General features: G+C 40.5%; 1 protein-coding gene across 9 annotated transcripts in view; it reads left to right on the forward strand.

Annotated features, from left to right (window-relative positions):
• FBXL13 (F-box and leucine rich repeat protein 13) overlaps positions 1-26,377 on the forward strand; it is a 171,984-nt gene that overhangs the window by 9,608 nt on the left and 135,999 nt on the right. For 7 of the 9 annotated variants that reach the window (XM_075124502.1, XM_048836444.2, XM_048836437.2 and 4 more), the window contains exons 2-7: positions 275-378; positions 6,900-6,993; positions 8,095-8,162; positions 12,583-12,737; positions 14,472-14,581; positions 16,027-16,146. In XM_075124502.1, coding sequence (XP_074980603.1) covers positions 275-378; positions 6,900-6,993; positions 8,095-8,162; positions 12,583-12,737; positions 14,472-14,581; positions 16,027-16,146 — 651 coding nt within the window. Of the gene's footprint in view, positions 1-274; positions 379-6,899; positions 6,994-8,094; positions 8,163-12,582; positions 12,738-14,471; positions 14,582-16,026; positions 16,147-26,377 lie in introns of those variants that run through there. The other 2 variants (XM_048836442.2, XM_075124501.1) reach the window with 2 other exon arrangements.

Consider the following 26,377-nt stretch of genomic DNA (forward strand, 5'->3'; position numbering starts at 1 on the left):
AATTTTGTAATGCTTTTAAAGAAATTTGAGATCCTTGGGTGGAAAGTACTATTGAAGTGCCATATGTTTTATTGTTATGATATGACCAGAGGCATGAGGGCTACCACTTGAAATATACTGTTACATACATTATGGCATTTAAAATAAGAATTAAATAAAAGAAAGAGAAGAATTGTATAAATGTTATATTATTTAAAGTTGATTTGGTAGTTGTGTTTAGCATAACAGTTTCAGACATATGAAAGATGTTCATTTAGTCCTTTCTTTTTTGCAGACTCTACTATGTGGCGTATTTATTGTGTGTCCAGAGGATCCACTTAAGTTTTTAGAAGAAAAGATCAGAGAAATAATGGAGAAGGAACTGGATGGTATTTTATGGTACTTATCAAATGTTTTTGTGTGTTCTATGTGCTGTAAAATACTGAAATGTCAATTTTAAAACAGCACTAATGTTGCATTTACTATCACCTGCAAAATAAATATCTCTCATGCCCAGAGATTAATAGCACATTACAAATGGACTGATTAATATTGAGATTTTTGTACTAAAAACATACAAGATATATTTCCTTTGTCTATTTTTATTTGAATTGTCCACAGAGTATTTACTAAATGTATTTAATATTATATTTCTGTTTATAATATATATTTAGTGAGCTCTTTATTTTGAGATAAACATTATGGGCTATGTATCAGAGGGGTAGCCGTGTTAGTCTGTATCCACAAAAACAACGAGGAGTCCGGTGGCACGTTAAAGACTAGCAGATTTATTTGAGCATAAGCTTTTGTGGGTAAAAAACCCCACTTGTTGTGCCCAGCAAGGAAAATAACAAAACACCACTAGTTATCACGTACAGCCCCCAGCTAATACCTCTCCAGCACATCATCAACAATCTACAACCTATCCTGGAAAATGATCCCTCACGCTCACAGACCTTGGGAGGCAGGCCAGTCCTCACTTACAGGCAGCCCCCCAACCTGAAGCAAATACTCACCAGAACTACACACCACAGAAACACTAAACCAGGAACCAATCCTGTTGCCTACTCTGTCCCCATATCTACTCTAGCAACATCATTAGAGGACCCAACCACATCAGCCACCCCATCAGGGGCGCAGTCAGCATGGATTCACCAAGGGCAAGTCATGCCTGACTAATCTCATTGCCTTCTATGACGAGATAACTGGCTCTGTGGATGAGGGGAAAGCGGTGGATGTGTTGTTCCTTGACTTTAGCAAAGCTTTTGACACTGTCTCCCACAGTATTCTTGCCAGCAAGTTAAAGAAGTATGGGCTGGATGAATGGACTATAAGGTGGATAGAAAGTTGGCTAGATTGTCGGGCTCAACGAGTAGTGATCAATGGCTCCATGTCTAGTTGGCAGCTGGTATCAAGTGGAGTGCCCCAAGGGTCGGTTTTGTTCAATATCTTCATAAATGATCTGGAGGATGGTGTGGATTGCACCCTCAGCAAGTTCGCAGATGACACTAAACTGGGAGGAGAGGTAGATACGCTGGAGGGTAGGGATAGGATACAGAGGGACCTAGACAAATTAGAGGTTTGGGCCAAAAGAAATCTGATGAGGTTCAACAAGGACAAGTGCAGAGTCCTGCACTTAGGACGGAAGAACCCCATGCACAGCTACAGACTAGGGACCGAATGGCTCGGCAGCAGTTCTGCAGAAAAGGACCTAGTCGTTACAGTGGACAAGAAGCTGGATATGAGTCAACAGTGTGCCCTTGTTGCCAAGAAGGCCAATGGCATTTTGGGATGTATACGTAGGGGCATTGCCAGCAGATCGAGGGACGTGATCATTGCCCTCTATTCAACATTGGTGAGGCCTCATCTGGAGTACTGTGTCCAGTTTTGGGCCCCACACTACAAGAAGGATGTGGAAAAATTGGAAAACATCCAGCGGAGGGCAACAAAAATTATTAGGGGACTGGAACACATGACTTATGAGGAGAGGCTGAGGTAACTGGGATTGTTTAGTCTGCAGAAGAGAAGAATGAGGGGGGATTTGATAGCTGCTTTCAACTACCTGAAAGGGGGTTCCAAAGAGGATGGATCTAGACTGTTCTCAGTGGTAGCTGATGACTGAATGAGGAGTCTCAAGTTGCAGTGGGGGAGGTTTAGGTTGGATATTAGGAAAAACTTTTTCACAAGGAGGGTGGTGAAATACTGGAATGCGTTACCTGGGGAGGTGGTGGAATCTCCTTCCTTAGATATTTTTAAGGTCAGACTTGACAAAGCCCTGGCTGGGATGATTTAGTTGGTGATTGGTCCTGCTTTGAGCCGGGGGTTGGACTAGATGACCTCCTGAGGTCCCTTCCAACCCTGATATTCTATGATTCACGGGCACATCTACTAATGTGATATATGCCATCATGTGCCAGCAATGCCCCTCTGCCATGTACCTTGGCCAAACAAGACAGTCTCTACCTAAAAGGATAAATTGACAAAATCTCACATCAGGAATGGTAACATACAAAAGCCAGTAGGAGAACACTTCAGTCTCCCTGGACATTCAATAACAGATTTAAAAGTAGCCTTCCTTCAACAAAAAAACTTCAGAAACAGACTTCAAAGAGAAACTGCAGAGCTACAATTCAGTTGCAAACTTAACACCATTAATTTGGGCTTGAATAGGGATTGGGAGTGGCTGGCTCACTACAAAAGCAATTTTCCCTCTTTTGGTATTGACACCTCCTCATCAATTATTGGGAGTGGACCACATCCACCCTGACTGAATTTGCCTTGTCAGCATTGGTTCTCGACTTGTAAGGTAACTCCCTTCTCTTCTTGTGCCAGTATATTTATGCCTGTGTCTGTAATTTTTCACTCCATGTATCTGAAGAAGTGGGGTTTTTTACCCACAAAAGCTTATGCCCAAATAAATCTGCTAGTCTTTAAGGTGCCACTGGACTCCTCATTGTTATTATGGGCTATATCCCCAGCTGGTGTAAATTGGCATAGCTTCATTGAAGTCAGTGTTGATTTACACCACCTAAGGAAGTGGCTCTCAATGTATTGAATTACTCATAGAATTATTTTCCCTTTTTTATTTCTCACCTCTCTCTCTCTTTGAAACTTAGGCATCACAGTAAGGGAAAAGAAACTACATGCTAAGGGGCTAATCTCATTCACCCTGCAGCCAAAGGGAATTTTTCTACTGACTTTGTTGGAGGTGGGATTGGGCCCTAATAACTAACTATCTAAATATATATTGGAGCTGTCACTATAGTATTTGAGTGCCTTCCAAGTACTTCAAAATAGAAATCACAATTACAGTCCGACTTGCTCTCTTTTACTTTTCTCCTTCCCAGTGTGTAGGCGAAATATCTTGATTAGTTTATAGTTTGTGGTGTGAGAGACAGAGAGTGTATGTGTGTATGATTAGCTTGTTGTGGGAAAGCCAAGTCGACAAGATGAGTTTTGTATTCAGTTTTGAACATGGTGAGGCCCCAGAGCTGTACTTACCTTTTGTGAAAATAAATTCATAATGTAGGTCCAGCTCCTATGAAAGTCCTGTCTCCTCATTCAAGATCCTTCACTTATAGGTGAATAGTTTCATGGTTCCAGTATAATTCATGTGAAGTCATGCTTGTGAAGAGGTGATCTCTGAGGTACTTAAGTCCAATCTATATGGGCTTTGAATATTAGGACAGATCTTCAACTAGACTCTTTTCTTTGGGGAGCCAATTCAGAGAGCAGAGAAGCAGTCTGATGTGCTCTTGGTGACCTGTGTTTTATACCAAGTAGAGCTTTTCCAGGTGTACAGCTTCATTCCTTGAGATAATGAGTGCAATAATGAAACCTGGAATGTTAAACTACCATAATGATTAAATTGAGCTATAAAATAATCTGTAGGAAAGCCTCAGATATTGTATCCCTCTTCTAAGATGATAGTGTAAAGAAAGAACAGATGTAGGGAAAAAAAGAGAAAATGAGCATTTTTGTTGACTAAGATGTTAGTAACACTCTCTACAAAGGCTTACATTCTGGAGGCCAGTGGGAATTTTATTGAAGAAGGAGAGCTGGATTGGTTTTAAATCAATTTGTATTAAAGTTTATCTTATGTAGACAGATTGGATGACTATATAACATGCAGTTTCTCAGGATTCTGCTTCAATGCATCTGCTGTCACTGATGCATCCTATTTACTAAAGGACTGTTCCTGTGAAGTGCTGAGCATGCTAACACCCAGTGAAGTCAGTGGGAAATGGAGGTGTTCAGCACCTCAGCATATCAGGCCAAAAAAGACAACGTTGGTGCTCATATTTAGACAGCAGCTAGGGAAGTTAGGGGACTAAAGATGGCAAAAGGAGAGGGGGGAGCAGAAGATAATGGAGAAAAGTGGCTTTGATTTCATAGGGCCAGGCTGCGACTGGCCCATGTGCAGGTACACAGTCGGGAGGGGAAATATTAATGGAACCTCTCTCCTTACATTCCCTGTGCAAGGGTCATGCACAATTGTAGTCTTTGCACATTACTGCTGGGGGAATTCTTTGTCGCTGCATGTGTACAGAATTCATGTCCCTTGCAGATTTCTTTGTTTCCCTGCAAAAAAATGACTTTCTGACAGGGAAGCAAAGGGAAGCTGCAAGAGCAGTCACACACCACTCCCTAGCAGCACAGGTACCACATTTCAGGCAGCTGGCAGAGAGGTAAATCACTGTGGGGCTGGTCTGCTTCCTGCCCCCATCACTCCTCAGTTGTGGTGGGGGAGGGGTCACTGCATGGGGAGCTTCTCCCCCATCTTCCCAACCCCTGTGCATCCAGACCTTCCATACCTAGACACCCCTGCCAAGCCTCACCCGATACATCCAACCCCCCCCCCCCAGCCCTCCATACCCAAACCCCACCCCACTGAACCTCAACCCCTGCATCTGGAGCCCCTTGCACCCAGACCCCCTGCCTCCAGACCCCCACCCCACATCTAAACACCCACACCTCTGACCGCCAACTACCTGCACCCAGACTCCACCCCACCAACACCCACTCCCCTAGCTGAGACCCCCCACACCCAGACCCCTCCGCTGAGCCCCAACCACCTTCACCAGGAAGCCCCTGCAAAGTCCCATTGCCCCTGCATCTGGAACCCCCTCCCCCCAACGAGCCTCTGTGCATCCAGATCCCCTCACACCTAGACCCCCCACTGAGCTGCCTGTGCCCAGATTGTCCCACACAGAACCCTCTCACTTCACACCTGGATCCCCCCACATCGAACCCCTTCACAGTTGGATCCTGTCTGGTTGAGCCTGCCTGCTCCACATCTAGTGCACCTGGCACAGAGGGGCAGGGCCCCAGGGTGTTTCTGGGGCAGCCCAGGTCTTGTGCTGTGTCAGGGTCTGGTGCAGCCTCATTGCTGAGTCCGTGTCCTGGGGTGAGGGTGTGGGGAGTGCAGGGTGCCGCCAGTGGCCTGTGCTCCTCACTGCCATGCTGGAACCTCTGCATGTATTTATTGACAAATAGAACTTGCAGAATTTTAAAATACTATGTGCAGAATTTTTAATTTTTTGGAGCAGAATGCCCTCAGGAGTAGCACGTGGCGTAGTTGCTGCTTCCCTATGCTATCAGGGTCCCACCTCACTCTGAAGGGATGAGACGTGAGGAGGAGATGGGGCCGTGTCCCTACCTCCATCTGTACCAGCCCATGGAATGGGCCAGTTGACCTATAGAGCAGATTGCACCATACCAATGGATGGTGCTGTTTGTGCAGTCTCTCTGCATACTAAACCCGCTACTGGAGCTCTCTATGACAGTGGTCCCCAAACTTTTTTGTCTGTACCCCCCCTTACCTGGCCACGGTCAGGGCCGGGGGCCACATCCGAGAGTGGGGCCGTGTTTGGGGCCAGAACTGCAGCTGGTGCCAGGTATGGAGCCACAGCTGGTAATAGGGCCAGGAGCCTGTGGCTGGGGCTGGAACCAGGGTCAAAGTGGAGCAGGTGACAGAGCAGGGCTGGGTGGCGCTCTCTTCCCTACCCACCGTGTGGACTGGCCCATGCCCTGCCGCGCCCTCCCGAAAGTTCTTCCACCCCCCACAGTTAGGGGACCATGGCTTTATGGGATTATAGGACTCTGCACACCCCTAATGTTCACTGGAAGCTAAATGTAACAGTTGGCCCATAATTATGGGATCTTCTGTTTACTTTCCGTTATTTTTAATGTCTTCTTAAAAGGTTGAAAATAGAATTTCTTTTTCAATTGATTTTATCTTCTGACAAACCCTATTTTTTTTTCTGTGTTTGTCATGGAAGTATAAATCAACATGGCTGTGTTTTGTTCATTTGGCTATGGGATTACGTTTTTTTTTAATTACTTTTACTTCCTATGAATGCTCACAGACTGCTCTGCAGCAGCAGAATACATTGCATGAAGTTCTGTAAATCATACATAAATAGTGGCTGTTTGAAAATAAAGTCAGCATTAAGAGTGGAAAAATATTTTGTAACTTGAGCATTTTCCATCAGGTTATATCTTTTTAAAGATGGCTTACATTTTGACCCCAAATGACTCAGCTCTATCTCTGAACATAGTACCATACGTAATCTGTTTTGATATACAGGTAGTAGGTGAACATAATTTTAAAATTTTGGCTCGTTAACACAGTTGGAATGAAGGTAGTAAGGGTATTAACTAAGGGTATGTGTAATGTTGTAATAATTCATTAGCTGTAGAGACAGGTTTCAGAGTAACAGCCGTGTTAGTCTGTATTTGCAAAAAGAAAAGGAGTACGAAAGCTTAAAGGTCACAAAAGCTTATGCTCAAATAAATTGGTTAGTCTCTAAGGTGCCACAAGTACTCCTTTTCTTTTAGCTGTAGAGAGGAGATTAATTTTCCTTCAGTGTTAGTAATGTGGTTTACATGATTTGCTTTTTTGTTTATTTGTTTTGCAGGGATACATGTATTGATTCATCCTTCAGGCCAAAATTAAAGAGGATTTCAGAAACATATTTGCACATCCTTTTTGGACTAAATGATGAACAGCTGGTAACCATCACTGAGCAAGTTCACTGAATCTTTACTTTAAAAATATCTTTCACTACAGAAGGGTTTAATTGTGCCTTCAAGTTTATTTCATGATTCTGCCATTTCTGTTGTAGTTTATGTGAAGGAATGTTGGTACCTTGCATTTGTTTCTATATGCTAGTTTTATGATCTTTCAAAATGTACATCTTCATATTGGCATGTTGTCCATGCATATGGTAGATCACCAAAAATGGTAGCATCTTTATCAAAATTGGACAGAATTACCAATATAATGAACTTACTTCTATGTTACAATCTTTCCAAGTGCATCTGGACCCAGTTTCAGTTTCATGATTTTCTGTGTATTATTTGGTTTGACTGATTCTACTAAATAAGAACATTAAGGTAATTGGCAAAGGAAATGAAGAACGTTTTTTAGAATTGGGCTGTCGTCCTGTATAATTTATGAAATTACAGAAAAAATCTTTACATGTACCCAAGATTTTGGAAGAGTGCATTTTAAATAGATCCATAAAAATATCAATAATAAGTATAAAATGAGCACTGTACACTTTGAATTCTGTGTTGTAATTGAAATCTATTTGAAAACGTAGAAAACATCAACAAATATTTAAATAAACGGTATTCTGTTATTGTTTAACGGCATGATTAATCACTATTAATTTTTTTAATCACTTGACAGCCCTAATAAGGTTATTAAATTCTAGCAAGCCACAAAGTAAAAGATAGAATGTTTCTAGCAATTTAATATATTTTATCAGTAAAACAGTGAATTTTGGGGAAGAAGTGCTGACAATGAGCTTGATTAATGCCTTCTTCGTACATACAGTTCAGTTCTATAGTTAGTTTTTACCTTCAGATTTTATGCCTGTAAAAGCAGGTTTATATTGAAAAAAGTTGATAGGGGAAGAAAGATACAATTTTCTGTCTATTAAATTTTTCTGTGTATCTGAACATGCATTTCTTTGGACTGTACCATTTAATTTGCATTGATCAATATGGAAAATAAAACTGCCAGGTTTTTTTTGGCTATTTTTTAAGCATTCACTATGCAACACCATTTTTAAATTTGTGTATTAATATAATAAATTATTTGTTTAGATGACTGAAGAGTTATGTGGCAAAGCATGGAACTTTTACAGCAAAAACTTAAAGAAACTGTACTTTCAGTAAGTATACATACTGTACATGGAGAATACTGAATTTTTAGGAAAAAATCCTTTTTGTCTAGAATATTTAGTGTTATTGCAGAAAAAGGTGGTTTTCATTGTAATTAGTTTGAACGTTGTCTGGAGTGGTTCACGACTAAGAATACCAACCTCAGGGCAGACTGGTAAGCAGGGCACACATCCCAAACTGGTTGTGAGTTCTATACTTAGATTTCACCAACCAAATAACAATTGTAAACTCCTCAGGCACTATACAGCCTTAACGTGGAGTCACAGACCCCTTGGGCATTCTGATCTATCTTGCCACCCAGACAAGCTTGACTCTGTGACAGATAGTCACTTTACATCAAAGATCACAACATATTCAGTTTACTCTCAGTCCCAAAGGACCAGTCACTTATTCCAGGTGAGTTTGCACCTTCGGTCTCATACCAGAGACAACACTTGTAGGCAGTCCTGTAAAAAAATAACTAAAAGTTTATTAACTATGAAAAAGAAATGAGAGTTATTTACAAGGCTAAAGCATTTAAGCATACACCCACAAATGAGATACAATCTTAAATTCAAAAGGGAATAGAAGCTTTTATAATAAGCGAGATTTTATGTCCTTTGGGGCTAATTCAAGACAAGCATCTTGGGGATCTCTTGTTTATGTTTAGGAATCTTTGCCCCTCAGAGTCCAGAAAGCATAAAGAGATCCTAATTCCCTCTGGTCAGGGACTTTTAACCCCATTTCTCTAGAGTGCAGGCTGATGGGCCAAGCGCTTCTGCACGTAACCTCTTCATGGGTGGGTGGGAGGAGCAATCAACAAAGTCTGTTCCACAGTGGCTCGTATGGATTCAATAGTCCTTGCTGATGAGCGGGAGATAACATCTTCTACAGGAATCCAGGATTTTGCATTATTTGAAATTTTTTTCCTGGTTGGTGAGTTACATAGTTTTAGAACAAACATTTTACAGTTATAGAGCAAATACTTAAGGATTTCCTTTTAGCATGGGATACAGATATAAGTAGGATTAATGCATGCAGCATTCTACAAGCATTTCGTAAAGTCTGAGCACTAAACGCATTTTTATAACACTAATATCTGTTTTAACGATACTAACCCACAGGTAAACCAGACTGGTTTCCAGCTATGCATTTGTCAACAATCAGTGAGGCCTGGGGCCTTGGCATGAGCTGGCACCTGGACTGCCAGCGTCACAAACAGAAGCAAGATGACCAAATTAAATTATTTGGTTTTTCTCTTTTTTAGCAATGTTGTTTTGTATTCAAATTGTAGTGAGCTCAGAGTGCCTGTAAATTCCAGGCCCAATCCAAAGTTAATTGAAATCAGTGGAAGTCTTTTGACTTCAGTGGGTTTTGGACCAGGCCTTCCCTGAACAGCCTCTCATACAGCTTAATCTTGCCAGAGTACTTAAATCCCAATGGAGACAGGATATTTTGGGATAGGGTTAAGTACAGGACTGGGAGTCAAGGGTCTGGGTTCCCTTCCTGGCTCTTATTCAGATTTCCTTTGTGACTTCGGGCAGTTGGCTCATTCTCCCCATGGTTCAGTTTCTCTCTCTGTAAAAGGGAGATATATATAAATATTTACCATATACACTCGTTCATTAGCCCTTTGTTTAGAAGCTGACCCCCCAAGATGGATAGGTAAAAATAGCAAAACTCTATGACCCTTTCATAAGCCGACCCTATATTTCAGGGGTTGGCAAACTTTTTGGTTCCTGGCCCATGAGGGTAAGCCCATTAGGGTAAGCCGCTAGTGGGCCTGGACGTTTTGTTTACCTGGAACGTTCATAGGCACAGATCCCCTCAGCTCCCAGTGGCTGCGGTTCGCCGTTCCCTGCCAATGAAGAGAAGAACAACAGTGGCACGCCACTTCCCGCAGCTCCCATTGGCTGGGAAGGGCTAACCACGGCCACAGGGAGCTGAGGGGCTCCATGCCTGCAGACGCTCCAGGTAAACAAAATGACAGTGTATTAGATATTCAATTCAATGGTTCCATAGAATTTAAAATGATCAAATGTTGGTGTAGACCCTTTTATAAGCTGACCGCCGCTCTTTTATAAGCTGACCGCCGCCATTTTTTTACCAAAAATATTTGGCTTATGAATGAGTATATACGGTACCTGCATTCTGAATGAATTAGTCGTTAATCAAAAATCACTTCACTGTGGCCAGGAATCTCAAATGTCCAAGTTTTCCATTGGAACTAACATTTAGGGGAGATAAGGTTATTACTTTTTGAGTGGAGAATAGTGCATGTGTCTGATGTATAATTATGATAATCAAAATGGTTAAACATCTTAGGAAAAATCATAAGGCTGCTCCATTATTTCAGGTTTTACTGTTATCTGACTTTACAATGGGAGTTGGATTAGAACCATAAAATGTTACATTTACAGTTGCTCTCAGCTATGTTCAATTAAATTACATTTTGCTTCCAAATTGGGGATTTTTTGGCAAATAAAAGGGCTGTCAGAAAGCCTCATTTAAGTGGTTATCTTTCTTGTTGCTCTGACAAAGAAAAATACTGTACTATAATTAATAAACAATATAGAATCATAGAACTCGAAGGGACCTCGAGAGGTCATCTAGTCCAGTCTCCTGCACTCAAGGCAGGACTAATTATTATGTAGACCATCCCTGATGGGTGTTTGTCCAACCCGCTCTTAAAAATCCCCAATGATGGAGATTCCACCACCTCCCTAGGCAATTTGTTCCAGTGCTTAAACACTCTGACAGTTAGGAAGTTTTTCCTAATGTCCAACCTAAACCTCTCTTGCTGCATTTTAAGCCCACTGCTTCTTGCTCTATCCTCAGAGGTTAAGAAGAACAATTTTTCTCCCTCCTCCTTGTAATAACCTTTTATGTACTTGAAAACTGTTATCATATCCCCTGTGTCTTTTCTTCTCCAGACTAAACAAACCCAGTTTTTTCCATCTTCCCTCATAGGTCATGTGTTCTAGCCCTTTAATCATTTTTGTTGCTCTTCTCTGGACTTTCTCCAATTTGTCCACATCTTTCCTGAAATGTGGCACCCAGAACTGGACACAATCCTCCAGTTGAAGCCTAATCAGCGTGGTGTAGAGCGGAAGAATTACTTTTCGTGTCTTGCTTACAATACTCCTGCTAATACATCCCACAATGATGTTTGCTTTTTTTGCAATAGCATTACGCTGTTGACTTGTATTTAGCTTGTATGATCCCCAGATCCCTTTCCACAGTTTTCCTTCTTAAGCAGTCATTTCCCATTTTGTATGTGTGCAGCTGGTTGTTCCTTCCTAAGTGGACTACTTTGCATTTGACCATATTGAGTTTCATCCTATTTACTTCAGACCATTTCTCCAGTTTTTCCAGATCATTTTGAATATTAATCCTATCCTCCAAAGCACTTGCAACCCCTCCCAGCTTGGTATCATCCGCAAACTTTATAAGTGTACTCTCTATGCCATTATCTAAATCATTGATGAAGATATTGAACAGAACTGATCCCTGTGGGACCCCACTCATTAGGTCCTTCTAGCATGACTGTGAACCACCGATAACTACTCTCTGGGAATGATTTTCCAATGAGTTATGCATCCACCTTTATAGTAGCTCCATCTAGGTAGTATTTCCTTAGTTTGTTTATGAGAAGGTTATGCGAGACAGTATCAAAAGCCTGACTAAAGTCAAGATATACCACATCTACGGCTTCCCCGCATCCACAAGGCTTGTTACCCGGTGATTACCTTGTTACCCTGTAATAAATGATGTGTGATTCTTTGAGAAAATATTTCTCTTTGGGCTCTGAATACTTCTGTGTCACTTAAGAGAGCAAGAACAATGTTTAATATATTTTTGTGGAAGGATAAAATGGTTTAGATTTAAAATGTTGATTTATATTCTTCTTTCATTTTAGTTTTTATTCACATTGCCAAAGAAACTTAAATAACATTTTTAAACTCGAGTTCAGGAAAGCACTTAAGCATGTGCTTAAATCCATCACTATTTGGGAAATTGCTTATACACATGCTTAACATTAAGCATGTGTTTAAGTTCCATTGTTTTCATGTGCTTAAGTGCCTTTCTTGAACTAGATACTTTCTTGAATCAGGACCTCAATAATCACATACTAGCTGGAGCAAGTAATGAATAGAATCAGATCAGTGAGATATTTTACAAACTGATGATGTAACCTATTAATCGAAGGCAGAAACTTTATTCCAATTGGTACGGCTAGGAGGAACTATTATTGAAATATATCACCCTTGAAATGACCACCATCCTGTGACTTAAACTGATCAACATAAACTTAAAGGCTCAAACTATCTTCCATGTGCTTTGTATTAAGTTGCAGAGTTTTATGCATTTTATTCCATCCAAGTCAGAAACCACATTAATACAATTATTAACTTTGCCTTAACATTGCAGTGAATGGATGCAATATTGTCTGTTGCAAAAAAACAGTAGAGAACTTATAAAGCAGAAGATGGCTGTTGCAGCAGACCATTATGACACCAGAATAACGAGAGTAGTAGTACAGAAGTGGAGAGCTTGGGCACAGTTTCGCAAGGAACAAATAGTATGTAAGTCTTGCAAGCTGCTTTGCATAAACAAAAATACAATTTATATGCTATAAGCTTAATAGTATTTGAGCAACACAGGAGCGGTGAGTCTTTGAACTCTTTTGTGCATGCAGCTCATTAATAACTTTGCATACTCAGTTATTCACAGGGTTTTAGATTATTGTAAGTATTTGCAATTTTCTCAGGACAAAAATAGATCTTGTATGTCTCAATGCAGAGAAAATAGGTTTTTTCTTGAATAAAATTATTTTTGGAGTTTTGAGTTTAGTGAAAAATAAGACATGAAATTGTTTCTTAAAGATATAATTCTAAGGTCTAGTGTCAGGACTGTTATAATAGAAGATCTGTTTTTAAACAGTAACGTCAAAACCCTGGTTGCAGAGCTGGTATAATTTAGGTTCATATCAAATTCTGCTGTGTGACATCTGCATGACTTTTGAAAGGTCATTGAGTTATTTATAAACCATTTAATTTGTAAGAGTTCTTGTGACCCAAAGACCAGGTAAATAGTTTAAAGGTATTCTAAATTGTTCAGTTTATTCATTTTGATTTTCAAGACTATTTAGTTTGTATGTGTAAAACAGTGACATAAATTTAGTGTGGACATTTTTAGGATATATTTAAAATATCAAAATGTACAATTGAGAATTCTTCTTGCAGGATTAGTCTTTCCTTAAAACAAATACTCCTGTTGAGTTAAATGTGACTGCTCATGTGAGCAAGAACTACTGGGGTGAGTTAGAGTTTGCAGGGTTGGAAATCAAATACCAAATTCTGCTCTCAGATACAGGTGGAACTTATGTTGGTACCCATACCAACCAGAGAACAGAATTTGGCTCATATATTTGTACAGTCTCTTAAGTATAAAAATTATTTAAAATCCTTTGAAAAATATGTAATTTTAAAGGAAAAATACACCAAATAACAAGCTGCATATAAACCCAGTATAAAAGATACAAGAATTTTTGTTGGAAAGGAAAGTGACAGCTTTTAAGAAAATTCTTTGGCGGGTAATCACGATGATACAGAGATAGAATCTACCAGTTTTATAATAATGTGTAGTTCTACAGTCCTTTTTAAACCATTTCCATTCTGAAACTAGTTCAAGTTATTAAAAATCAGATCTTTTAAATCAAAAATACAGACCTGACATACTGGACAAGGAACTATAGCATTTAAAATATGAAATATAAAACAAAACTTTCATAGAGATTAAGTTAAGACTACATTTTTGAATTACCGGTATATTGAAAACACTAATTTGCCTTTATTATTCTTGAACCTTCCCGCTCTCAAAATGTTACATGTAAAATGAGTGAGTGAGTTATGTCCTGTTCCATTTCACTGAGGACAGCGTACATTTTTTTCTCTACTCTGACAGCCTCTTCAAACTTGCTACTTGTTCTGGAATTTAAGAATTGGTGAACTTACTGGTTTTTGGCAGATCCAACTTGCAGATTAATCATGCCTTTATAGATAGCTATTAAAATAAGATCATATAACACTTTTTTGCTTTTCCTGGTAACTTAGTGTATTTGTATGAACCAGTACATATACTGTGAGAGTGTTGTTGCTGCTTGTTTCATTATAAAGAACATAGTTGTGGACAGTTATAAATCTGTAGAGCTGGTTGTATACAGAATTGCATTTCATCAGAGGCATTTAACTGAAACATTTATTCAGAAATGAGGTCCTTGCTTTCATAACTTTTGTAATCGAATAAATTTTTTCTAGTGGCAGCAATGAGGATACAAAAGGTCTTTAATGACAATTTGTGCAGAACTATCCTAAGGGCGTGGCATGCAGAGGCTCAGAGTTCGGCAAAAACAAAAGCATATTTTGAGGTACAGAACACAGAATTGTAAATATTACATGCTGAATGATTAAACAATAGATCTCCATGAACTGAAGCTGCGGTGGGAAAGCAGTCCTAGGTACATAAAATTAAAATGAGCCATTCTGCCATGCTACTGCTACCACTGTGGTTACTTAGTACTTAGGTAACACTGTGCATTTTCAAAGCCCTGTGCAAAGTTGTTAAACATGAAACCCTGTTAATGCTGGAGTTGCTTTGCAGGGTTGCAGTTTTTATGATTCTTAAAAATTATGTTCTCAGACTTTCACCGCTCTAAAAATATATTCTGAGTGCTTCCATTGTTTGTGATATTATAAACATAAGGGAAATTTTCCATCAACAGAATACTTTTCAACTGCAATTAAAAGGTAACTTAATATTTTTTAAAAAGTATAGGCCAATTTAAGCAAAGCAGGGTCAGGGAGGTGTCAAGTACTCCCTTCTTTGCCAGCAAAACCCATTACTTCAAGAGGGACAGACAGTGTTTCTGTCTCTGTTTTAGTATGTTTGTCTGCATTACAATATTTTATTGTGTTTGAACACAATTCTGAAGATACAAATTAACTGACATGATGCTGACCATGACTTAGCAGTCACTGTAGACCAGGACAAATCATGCTCAGACATTGTATCAGTTAACCATAATTAAGCCATGATACAATGCTGAATGTGATTTGTCCCAGTCTTCACTGACTGCTAAGTTGTGGTCAGCATTATGTCAGCTAACTCAATTTTTGACAGTCTTGTTCAAACATTAGTTAATATTGACAGAAGGTGTGAATCCTTTGTGGACAGCGTTAGTTTCCATTGTAGCTCCACTGATGGGAATCCCTGGGGTGAGATACTTCGTTAACTGACTTCTTGGCTCCCCTAGCCAGGAGCCTTTTTCAGACCACACTTTTGGTAAGTCTGGGCTCCTTTAAGTCTTAAATTATAATAGGAAATAATTTAAAAAAGCCAGAGATACACAAACTGCTGCCTGAAAAATAAATGTGCTCATGGCGGAAAGGCACAATCTAAAACTGCCGCTTTTCTTCACCTGTTCTTTCCTTCTTCCTAATCTCCCTTTCCCATTTTCCTTCTCTTTCTCTTGCTTCCATCTTCCCCTTCTTCTTCTTTTTTACACAGCAAACAACGATATTTCTACTGAACTGTATGTACAAACTATTGTAAAACAGGTGTTCTAAAATGCACAGTACACGTATTTGTAAAATACTTCATGAACTTCATCATGATATTGTTGGAGTAATATGCATTGTTGTTATTTTATTAAGTAGATTTATAAATCTACATGAATTAAAAAAACTAATTTAATTTAGAAATGTTGATATATTAGTTGGGTCTTTTTAATATATCTCAGAACATATTCAGTTTACAAGAAAAGATGACACTTTAATCTGGATAAGGATACTTCTGTTGTGTTATTTTTTTCAGCGTTTGGTAAAAGGAGACCAGGAAGAATATTTTGATAAACAGGATGATGTACAATATTCTTCTACCTCAGAAACAGTCAAAGATGAAATATCAAATATACCTGAAAGAGCAATCCTACAGGTTGGTAAAAATTTGTGTACTTGATGGTGTTTTATTTGATACAGTGTTTAAAGAAAAGGACTGAATTATCTGTTAGTGATTGTGGCACTTTTTGCCAGTAAAACCCAGTGTGATGCAGATACAAACCTCACACTGACTAGGAAAGAGTTAATGAACTGCTGTGGGCTGAGTCTGCAGGAGGCATCAGGATTGGAGGGAGGGGTTAAAGATGGAGAGCCCAGCTCAGCCTGCAGGGAAGGAGAGCAGAACTCCAGCTCTCACTTCATGAGAGAAGCCTGCTTGAGAGACTGATGCCTGTCAGGGCCTCCCTGAGGAAAGGTAGGCAGGATGCAAGACTATTGTGGTGATTTGCTACCAATGCGTTGCTTGTTGTTGCTGGGTAAGACGGCAGCAGGTGGTGGCCCATCTGAAGCGGTAACAGCCAAATGAAAACCTTTTGTTTTGTTTACATAACTGGGGACCCAGCAAATGTTGGCTATGAGCCCAGGAGTGATCTAGGGTTGTCAACTCTCTAACTGCTGAAAATCGGACATCCTTGCCCCCACCCCTTGCCCGACCTCTTCCCCCTGAGGCCCTGCTCCTGGTCTGTCTCTTTCTCCAAGACTGTGCCCCCTGCTCAGCCTTTGTATTCATCTGGCACAATGGGAGCACCACAATGCATAGTTCAGTACAATTCTACATATTCTGTAAGGATAGCTGGTTTTAAATTGGGTTAAAAAATCAGGAGGATTAATAAAATGCAGTTGGGCATTGTCTGAAAAGTCAAACTTGTATTAAATATTCCAGATCAAATTAGTAGGAGAAATGCATTGTGGGGGTTATTTTTTTGGATTTTGTAGTTTCTTAGGTTTATTGCTGTAATGACATTCTCAGTTGCATCTTCAAAGCATGCTCCACTCTCCTGCATCATGCGGGGGATATGGCCATGTTGGAGATGAGTGACATGGTCATCTTGGTGGAGTGGCAAGTCTCTGGGAGCCTGGTGGAGGGGATATCTAAAAGGCTATGAACCTTAGTTTGGGGCATGAACCAACCTCTAATTGTTGCCCCTACTTGGGAACCCCATAAGAGCAATGTGATTTTTTTTCTTTGAACCTTCCTCTCATTGGAAGACAGTGGAGCAGAGAGGGGGGTCGGTCCCTGCAGCAAGGGGATGGGGAGAGGTATTGGGGGCACAGTGGGGCAGAAGAGGGGAATCAGTCCCCAGAGTGAGGGGCCACGGCGGGGACAATCAGGCCACAGCAGGATGGAGGGGGGATTAGTCCCCAGAGTAGGAGGCTGGGGTGGGGGCACAGTGGGGTTTGTGGGGGAGGTGTCAGTCCCCGGAATAAGGGGCTGGGGCAGGAAAATTGAGGCAGAGGATGGAGGGCAGACTGGAGGGCAGACTGAACACTTCCAAATCTCCTTTTCGACTGGACTTTCTGGTCTAAAACTGAACATCTGGCAACCCTACCTGTCACACCCAGTTTACACTAAGAAATTGACCCACTGCTATAAACGGTTATCATCAAGGGATCCCCTTGAACTGATGCTGAAAATGTTTTGACCTTCCCCGACACATTTACAAGTTTTAGTTTTGCTTTGCTGTACAGAATCCACTCATTTTACGCAACAAAAAAATAAACATGTATTTTTGTAGGACAACTTGTTTTCTCTCTTGCATGCAGTTGTCCACTCATTTAAACATAAATAAAGTTCACAGTGTAACCATGTTTTCAATTTTAACATCTGATCCTGTAAAGATTTATGCAGTAGTCCCACTGAAGTCACATCTGCAAGCCTTTGCTAGATCTGGTCTTAATTTCTAGATCCTGTCCATCAAAACTACAACAAACATTTAGTTCCTCTTTGAGTGACTGTCCACACCGATTTCACTCTTGGTTCCCCTGCATGGGAGACTGGATGCTCTTGGCCTGCACTGTCTGTTGGGGCCATGTCTGATCCTAGATATCCTTGTGCCGTCCTTCCCCACTCAAGGGCATAAAGAGCAGAGGAGATCCATTTCCTTCTTAGGCCCAAGGCAGTGAGATGGAAAGTTGACTATGTTTGCTTTCTCTGCATATTGTGCTAGTGTAGTTATTATTTTGTATAGTTAGATAGTTATTCCCCATTGGCTAAAAGAATAAATTCTTAGTTGCAATTTAGGCTAGACTCCCACTCCTGTACAGCCGTGCTAGCAACATGGCAGAAGCTAAATCTCCAGGAATCAAGACCTGACCCTCAGATGAATGATTGATGCCTGTGAGCAGCACTTCCACTGCTTGCCCAGCCTAGGAGAGGGACACTTTTTTTCTGAGCTATGCTCTATGTATTGTTCCTTCTCTAAGTGAACTCATGAGCTAGAGAGCCTGCATGAAGCCTGTCCTCCTCAAAGATTCAATGCTTGCCTCCTCAGACATTGAGAGGAAGGTCAGAGCTAGGCCATGTCACTGGTCGGTCCCTCTGTTATTTCTCCAGTGAGCCAAGATTTCAGCCTGAGCACCCAGACCCCTCCTTCTAAGAGGCTTACAGTTGTCTACCTGTATTCCAATGCCAATGACATGATGGGGGGGAAAAGGACAACTACTCCAGGGATGGGCCAAGGCATAGGTCACTTTCTCCAGTATCTAGTAAGTCAAGGCATGAGTCAGACTTCTGGCTCATCTTGGGCTCAGTCTCCTAAGGGTCAAAAGACTGACAAGACCCCTTCAAGTACCCTGGTACCGATTAGTAAGAATGCCACTGGACCCACTAAAATTGACGGCCAACACATATATTGGTACTGAACTTTGCACCAAGTGCCTTGGTACCTAGAGCCTTGATACTAAGTACTTCAGTTCTTGGTATCTGCCATCTGTGTACTGGACATCTCAGACCCATGTTCCTTCATATCCAGTAAACTCTGCACTGGCTATATTAGTATCCAAATGATTTATGGTACCAAATTACTATAATTGTGGGCCTAGTACTTGAGTCATATCTCCTAGCGAGGCTGAAAGTGGTAATATCCAAGCTACTAATTTCTGAAACTGTCAGTACCAGAAATTAAGGGGGTATCTCCAGTACTATCCTCTCCCACTCAGAGGCAGGGCACTCCAGATAACATGGCCTCACCCTTGGATGAATTGTACTGCATAATCAACTGCCTCCAGATCTATGTGCCTCTCCCCAAAGAGGCAGTATAGGCCATTGCAGCTGTGTCAGCTGATGCAGCCTCAGATCCTGGAAAGGCAGGAAGAGGAAAATGAGGAAAAGATCCAACTGCTGCGGGGGGAAGAACACCTGGTCCCTGGTGCAATCTCCTTATCCTTCCCAGAGGATACCTTTCCATGAACTTTCCCATTCCTTCCTCAGTGGATTAAAGTGTCCCAGGAAGGACCTAGTCAAGCACATGGCAGAGACCCTGGATATATGACTGGAAGAAGAAACCATAAACTCCTGCACAACTTATAGCCTTCCATACCTGGCAGGTTTGCTTTGCCTATAAATGAGGGACTGTCGGAGCCTGTGAAAGACCTGTGGTACACACCAACATGTATTCCAGCCACATCCAAACAAGTTGACAGGATGTACTAGGTCCCCTCCAGGAAATTTTAATACCTTAATTCCCACTTGTTTGATTTTAGTGGCTTCTGTCCAGGAAAGGTCAAAATAACAAGGAACTCACAAATCCTTAACCAGAGAGAAGAACCCAAAGAAGTTAGATCTCTTTGCATGTAAGGTGTACTCCTTTGCCACTCTCTAAATGCATGTGATTAATTCTCAGGCCAACATCTCCAGGTATGATTACTTAAACAGGGGGATAAGTTGTCTCAGTTTGTGAACAAGTTACCAAAGGAACATCAAGAGGAACTGATAGAGGAACAGTTGATTTGCTTGCACTTCCTTACGGTATCCCTATAACCTACTGTGTACAAAGAGTACATGACAGCAAGGGTATTGAAATTTGCATCTACGCAGCAGACAGTGCCTGGACATGTTGCTCAGAGTCCCACAAAAAGTCCTCTCCTGCTGGAAAGACTCTTCAGGTATGCAACAGAGTACTATTCTCTGCACTTCTTCCTACCAAAACTCGAGTGAGAGATGCCTCCACTCAGGAATGGGGGCTACTTTAGGTCACCTCCAGTTTCAGGAATGATGGAAGCTTGATGTCACATAAACATCCTAGAATACATAGCCATCTGCTTGACATGCAAAGCAGTCTACATCTTCTCCAGGGGTTCACAGCATAAGTGATGACAGAACACCAAAGCTATATATTGTGTCAACAAGATGATCTCCACTTTGTCAGGATGTAATTTGGCTCTGGAAGTGTCCTTTCCAGATCAAACCACACCAGTGGAGGCTCTGCACCTCCATCCCCTCCCATTTCACTTTATTTACAGAGTTGTTAGACATTTTGGGGAGCCCTCTGAACTTGGTATTCCAGTACAACTGTCTCTCCCTTTCCTTCTCTCTTGTCAGCCGTGTCCCAAGAGCGTCTCCCATGTCTTGAAGAGAGTATGGTCACTTACCTTACAGTCACTAAAGTTCTTTGAGAGGTGTTGTCCACATAGATTCCAGGACCCACTCTTCTTCCCCGTACTGTGGAGTCTTGCTTCTCTGAAATTCTGTTTTGGTGAAGGAACTGTGGAAGACTTGGATCAGTCTGCCTTTTATCCGATCAGGTGTGTGTATGTGGTGGGGCTGGGGAGGATGTTTAGAGTGCAGGCATGGCTCCAATGGATATTGCTGGCCAAAAGATCTAAGATCATGTAAATGGTACGCATGCACATCAAGAGAGGAATCCATGTGGACAACACCTCTCAAAGAACCACCGTTAATTTAAGGTAAATAATTGTTCTTTTTGTTTTAGATCTCATTGTACATTGGTTATAAAACAAAGCCATTGTATAATTTTTCTCTTTATTCAGTTTTTGTTGATTTTATAGCATATATAGATCACCAATACGGTTAACACTTAGCAGCTACTGAATGCATCCATTTATAGAGAAATACCAACTCTGAGGTCTGGAGCTGGGACATGAGATGGCTTGGCACAGAGTCTGCTTACATCACTTTGTAAATGTTGTCTTTTTATGGAAAGAATGGAGTGCAAAGTGAGGATTCTGTTGCTAGGTTGGAGTCAATAGACTGATGAACTAAAAAAATAGAAACTTGGGTGATTCACGGAACTTTCAGGTCCTCTTGCTGAAACATGGTACATACAAATATGATACCATAGTGAGAAAAATGATCAGTTTCATGTATTTATCCTTATTTTATATAGTTACATCTTTTTATCACATATTACCTAAAGTCAGCCCCTTATCAGATTGTGAGCACAATTTGCCAGCAAGATTTTCCTAGGAGGTTACAGTTCTTTTGATTCTGTTTTTTGGGATTTGATCTTCTAACAGATTCACATCTACTTAATAAACTGAATCTTTATTTCACCTTCCCTTCCTCAGTGATCTGTGGCAATTAACTGAAAATACAGTACCATCCATAAACAGTCTTTGTTTTCCTGTAGTAGAGAGCTGTGGCTTTCTCTTTTCCCCAGGCTATGCAGTTGTAAGATAAAGAGCATTGAACATACAATATAGCATCTATGCCTGCTTGAAGGAGGCTAGTGTCTAAGCGATTTCTTATGTTTTCATCAGTGGAACTAGGATTTTTCATGTCCCCCTGTGATATTCCCCAGGGTAGCATCTGGACTGTTGAACAGCTGTGTCCCCTCAGCTCTCCAGCCTGGGATGCCCTTTACGCTACTTTGATTGTGAACAACCACCCCTCCAGGTCCTGTCCGCACACAGCCTCTAGTACGTAACTTGCTCCCAGTATGAGTGCTCCTCGCTAGCCACTCATGAATTACATACAGGGTAACACCAGCATATTCTTAGTCCCAGCCTTGCTTTCCAGAAATGTGCATCTTATACTGCTCAATACCCTCCTGGAAAGTACAAGGTCATAGAAAGTCCATCATTCCATCAAAGGAAAATGATTGTGCACCAGCCTTGTTTTCTCAAGTAGAGACTCCCAAACACTTCAGTCCACGCATACACTGGTTTATGTAAAACAAAAAAACATGTTTATTAACTACAAAAAGAGAGATTTCTGTAGTTAATGGGTTGGGCTAGATGACCTCCTGAGGTCCCTTCCAACCCTGATATTCTGTGATTTTAAGTGGTACAAGTGATAAGGCATAAAAGTCAGAATTGGTTACAAAAGAAATAAAAAGGTAAAATTGCAAGCTAGTTCCTAACTTTAACAAGCGAATAGGTTTAAAAGCAAAAGGGGCTGTCTCACCATAATCTGTAGGCAATTTCATAGGCTGGGTCTTCTTCCAGCCTGGGACCCTATATTACTCTGAAATATGAATGTCTGTTTATTGACTCAAATGGCTAATAGCATATTTTTATGCAATTAAATCATGCATCAGATAGGAAATACAGAAGTAACCTATCTGTCTAACTATTTTTCTGAATTTACTGATGTTTTTAAAGGAAGGCAAATGTTAGATTAACTTTTCAACATGTTACTAGATTTTCATTTTTTGAACCCTGAAAATAATTACTTTGCAATATGTTGAGATTTATACAATTCAGCAGACTAATGTTTTCAAGAGATATAATTAGAAACAGCAGTTTGGAAATTGAGACAATTTGATGTTAGGCATAATTTACTAGATAAATATAAATATATATATAATTATAGGTTTGTATTTACTGCATTTTTATATTGTTACATCGGCTTGTGAAAACAAAGTATTAGGGCATTATTTAACAGGCTAATTAAGTGGGTATATTGTATCTGTTAAGTAATATGTAAATTTCAAAGCCTTCTTAGTTACCAGATGGTACAGATAATCAGCTTAGCAGTCACAGACAAAGGTCTTTGCAATAAGTGTGATACTCAGGTTCCCTGCCAGATAACTTGGAAATATTGATTTTGTTCCATGTAGTCCTGGCAGGAAACACAACGGAAGGAAATCATGTGTTGATGAATTTGGCAAGCGTGCACTCTCTCTTCTGGATGAAAAATATAGCTGTATTAAGAAGACTTAAAGTTGTTATATTGTTTAATACCGTAGGAAGTACAATGTTACTCTTTAGTAGGAATATCACTTCTTTTTCCCATAAAGTATTAAATAATAATGTTACATACATTTTTCTGATGTGAAAAACTCCACAACCACTAACTACTAATCTTACAATTTCCTATGCTGTAAAAGCAAAATTATAGTTTAGTGGATGGATTTTGCCCCCACAAGAACAGCTAGCTCATATTGCTAAATCATGCCTAGTTGATTCTAGTTCTCTATTTTGTTGTTGTTAGACTTTTATTACTTTTACCATAAAAGAAAGTACAGTAGAGCCTGGCTAATCTGCATTTTGCTAATCCACACACTTCCTATTCTCACAAATAAAGTATTCTCTGTACACTTTCTGATCAAACGTTTGATAGCAGAGTTTGAATGCAGTTTGATATTAGTTTCTTTGGCAAAATGTATTAAAGATCTTTTCTCTATTATGTTGTATTTTCAATAACTAAAATGATATAGAAGTGTCAAACACTGGAGTTGGTGATGAACAAGTTATCAAAATTCAATTTAAGGCTTTGGTGCCCAAACTTTTCCTGTCATGCCCTGCCTTACCAGTAATGGAGCTGGGGCTAGAGGTGGAGCTGGCCTGGTGTGGAGAGGGAATGAGGGCTGAGGAGTGGAGCTTTGGCTCTGGGGCAGAGCAGAGCTAACACTGGAGCTGGGTTGGGGGCAGAGCGGGGGTGGAGTGGAGCTGTGGCTGGGGGGAGGAGCGGAGCTAGGGCTGAAGCTGGGCTGGGAGCAGAGCAGGGGGCAGAGTGGAGCTGTGGCTGGGGGCAGAGTGGGGCTGGGTGGTGCTCCCTCCCTGCCCTCCGTGGGGGCTGGCCTGGGCCCCGCCATGCACCCATCCATAAATGTTCCTCCATACCCCCCTAGGTAGGCACGCCCCACAGTTTGGGGACCACTGATTTAAGGAGTGTATTTTATTTTCTGATTAAGTAATTTTAAATGGTTGTGTCTATTAGGTGGTAACACACAAATCAAATCAGCATTGAGAACTTTTGGAATAGTTGCTCAAGCAAGGACTTGTTAATCTTTATGCCTGTTTTATGTCAATTTCATTTGGCTATAACAGATCAAAAATCTGTCTTAAAATAAGACAGATTTGAACCTTTTTAGGGTTCACACTGTGTTCACATCAAAATGGGGCACAAGTTTAAAAATTATGTTAATAAGTTTGTTAATTATCTTCTATGAATGCTTGCCTTTATAGATGTAATTATAATACTTGGGGATGCATACACCTTGTTGGAACATACTTAATATCAAACTGAAATCATACTTCATATAATGACATACTTAATGCAATATTGTTATAGTTATTGTCTGTCCCAGGATATTAGAGAGACAAGGTAGGTGAGGTCATACATTTTATTGGACCTACTTCTGTTGGTGAGAGAGACAAGCTTTTGATTTTACATAGCGCTCTTCTTCAGATCTGGGAAACGTACTCAAAGTGTCAGAGCAAAATACAAGGTAGAACAGATTGTTTAGCATAAGTTGTTAACAAATATTTCAAGGGACCATTTATGGTGAAGTGGTGCATTAATACCCATTCGGTCACAGGAGGGAAGGGAAGTGGGGGGTGGAGTGGGGGAAGGCAGCTGGCTGGGTTATTAGTGAGTAATAGATTGTTATAAAAAGCCATAAATCCAGTGTCTCAATTCAGTCCATGATTTTTAATGTCTTGCAAAGTTATGAATTTAAGCAGCAAGGCTTGACTTTTGAAAGTGTTGTGCAACTTTCCTTTGAGGATGAGCACTGATTGGTCAGATATAGAGTGATCTCCAAGCTGAGAAGCATCTCCAAGCATCAGAAGCAAGCTCCGCACAGACCAGGACACACCAACTCCAAGCAGCACCAGACTCTGCCAGAACAACAGATGCAAAACCTGCAGATGTATCTCCACTACTACAATGATCAATACCCCACACAATACACCTTTCAAGATCCATGGGTCCTACACATGCTCATCACAACATGTGGTGACTTCATCCAGTGCACTAAATGCCCCAATAACAACTACAGTATGTGGGTGAAACTAGACAATCTCTATGCTCTCAAATGAACTCATACAGGAAAACGATAAAAAACAAAAACACCATATCAGCTGTGGGTGAACATTTTTCACAAAGAGATCAGGTATAGAGTGATTGATCAGTCTTTATCCTCAAAGGAAACGTACACAACACTTTGAGAAAATAAATCTGGGAGCTTAAATTCATAACTTTGCAAGACACTAAAAATCATGGACTGAATAGAGCCACTGTATTTATGGCTTTTTATAACAATCTGTATAACCCACTAACAACCCCCTGCCAGCTGCCTCCCCACCCTTTCTCCCGTCCCCCCCTCTGACTGATGCCATGTTACCTGGAATGGTCCCTTGAAATGTGTGTTAACTACTTATGCTGAAAAACAATCTCTTCCTCCTTATACTCAGAGTGTCACACCTAAATATGTTCCCCAGACCTGCAGAAGAGTTCTGTGTAAGTTTGAAAGCTGGTCTCTCTCACCAACAGAAATTGGTCCGATAAAAGATATTACCTCACTCACTTTGTCATACTTAATGAAACACAGTGTATTGTGTATGAATAAAATGGAAATATTTTTCTATGAAACATATAACTAGTCTTTGGAATTCACTCCCAGAGCTTATTATTGAGATGAATACCGTAATAGGTTTCTGAGGCATTTATATAAATAACAGCAGAATATTTCATTACAATAGATAGCTTTTCTAATTTATCCTATCAATTATCATACTTCTAGGTGTAATTGCATACTTCTGGTTGAAATTAGAATGCATTTTTTGCATCTAGTATATTTTTGCACAATTACAGTAGGTGCATAACAGGCATTATCTCTTCCTCATGTGCTAGTTGCTTTAGGAGACTCGAAGACTTTTTGGACTAGTGGTCTAGTTCTTTTAGACTGTTTTTGTGTCTCATTTACATGTGCTTCAAAAAAGTCTTCAGGTTTGTAGCGGGTGTTTTAGTTTTTTATACCTATTGTGGTAAACCCAGGACAAACAGCTACAAAAGGGGGGTAGTAATTAGTCCTAGGGGATTAAAAGGCCCCTCCCTATCCACTGAGGAGAGACAACCGGGGCAATAAGGTTCAGCTGGAAAAGGGGTTGCTAGGGAACCAATTAGGTTCAGCTGACTCCAA

Source organism: Caretta caretta, chromosome 1, assembly GCF_965140235.1.
Source record: "Caretta caretta isolate rCarCar2 chromosome 1, rCarCar1.hap1, whole genome shotgun sequence".
In the NCBI taxonomy this organism is placed as follows: Eukaryota; Metazoa; Chordata; order Testudines; family Cheloniidae; genus Caretta; species Caretta caretta.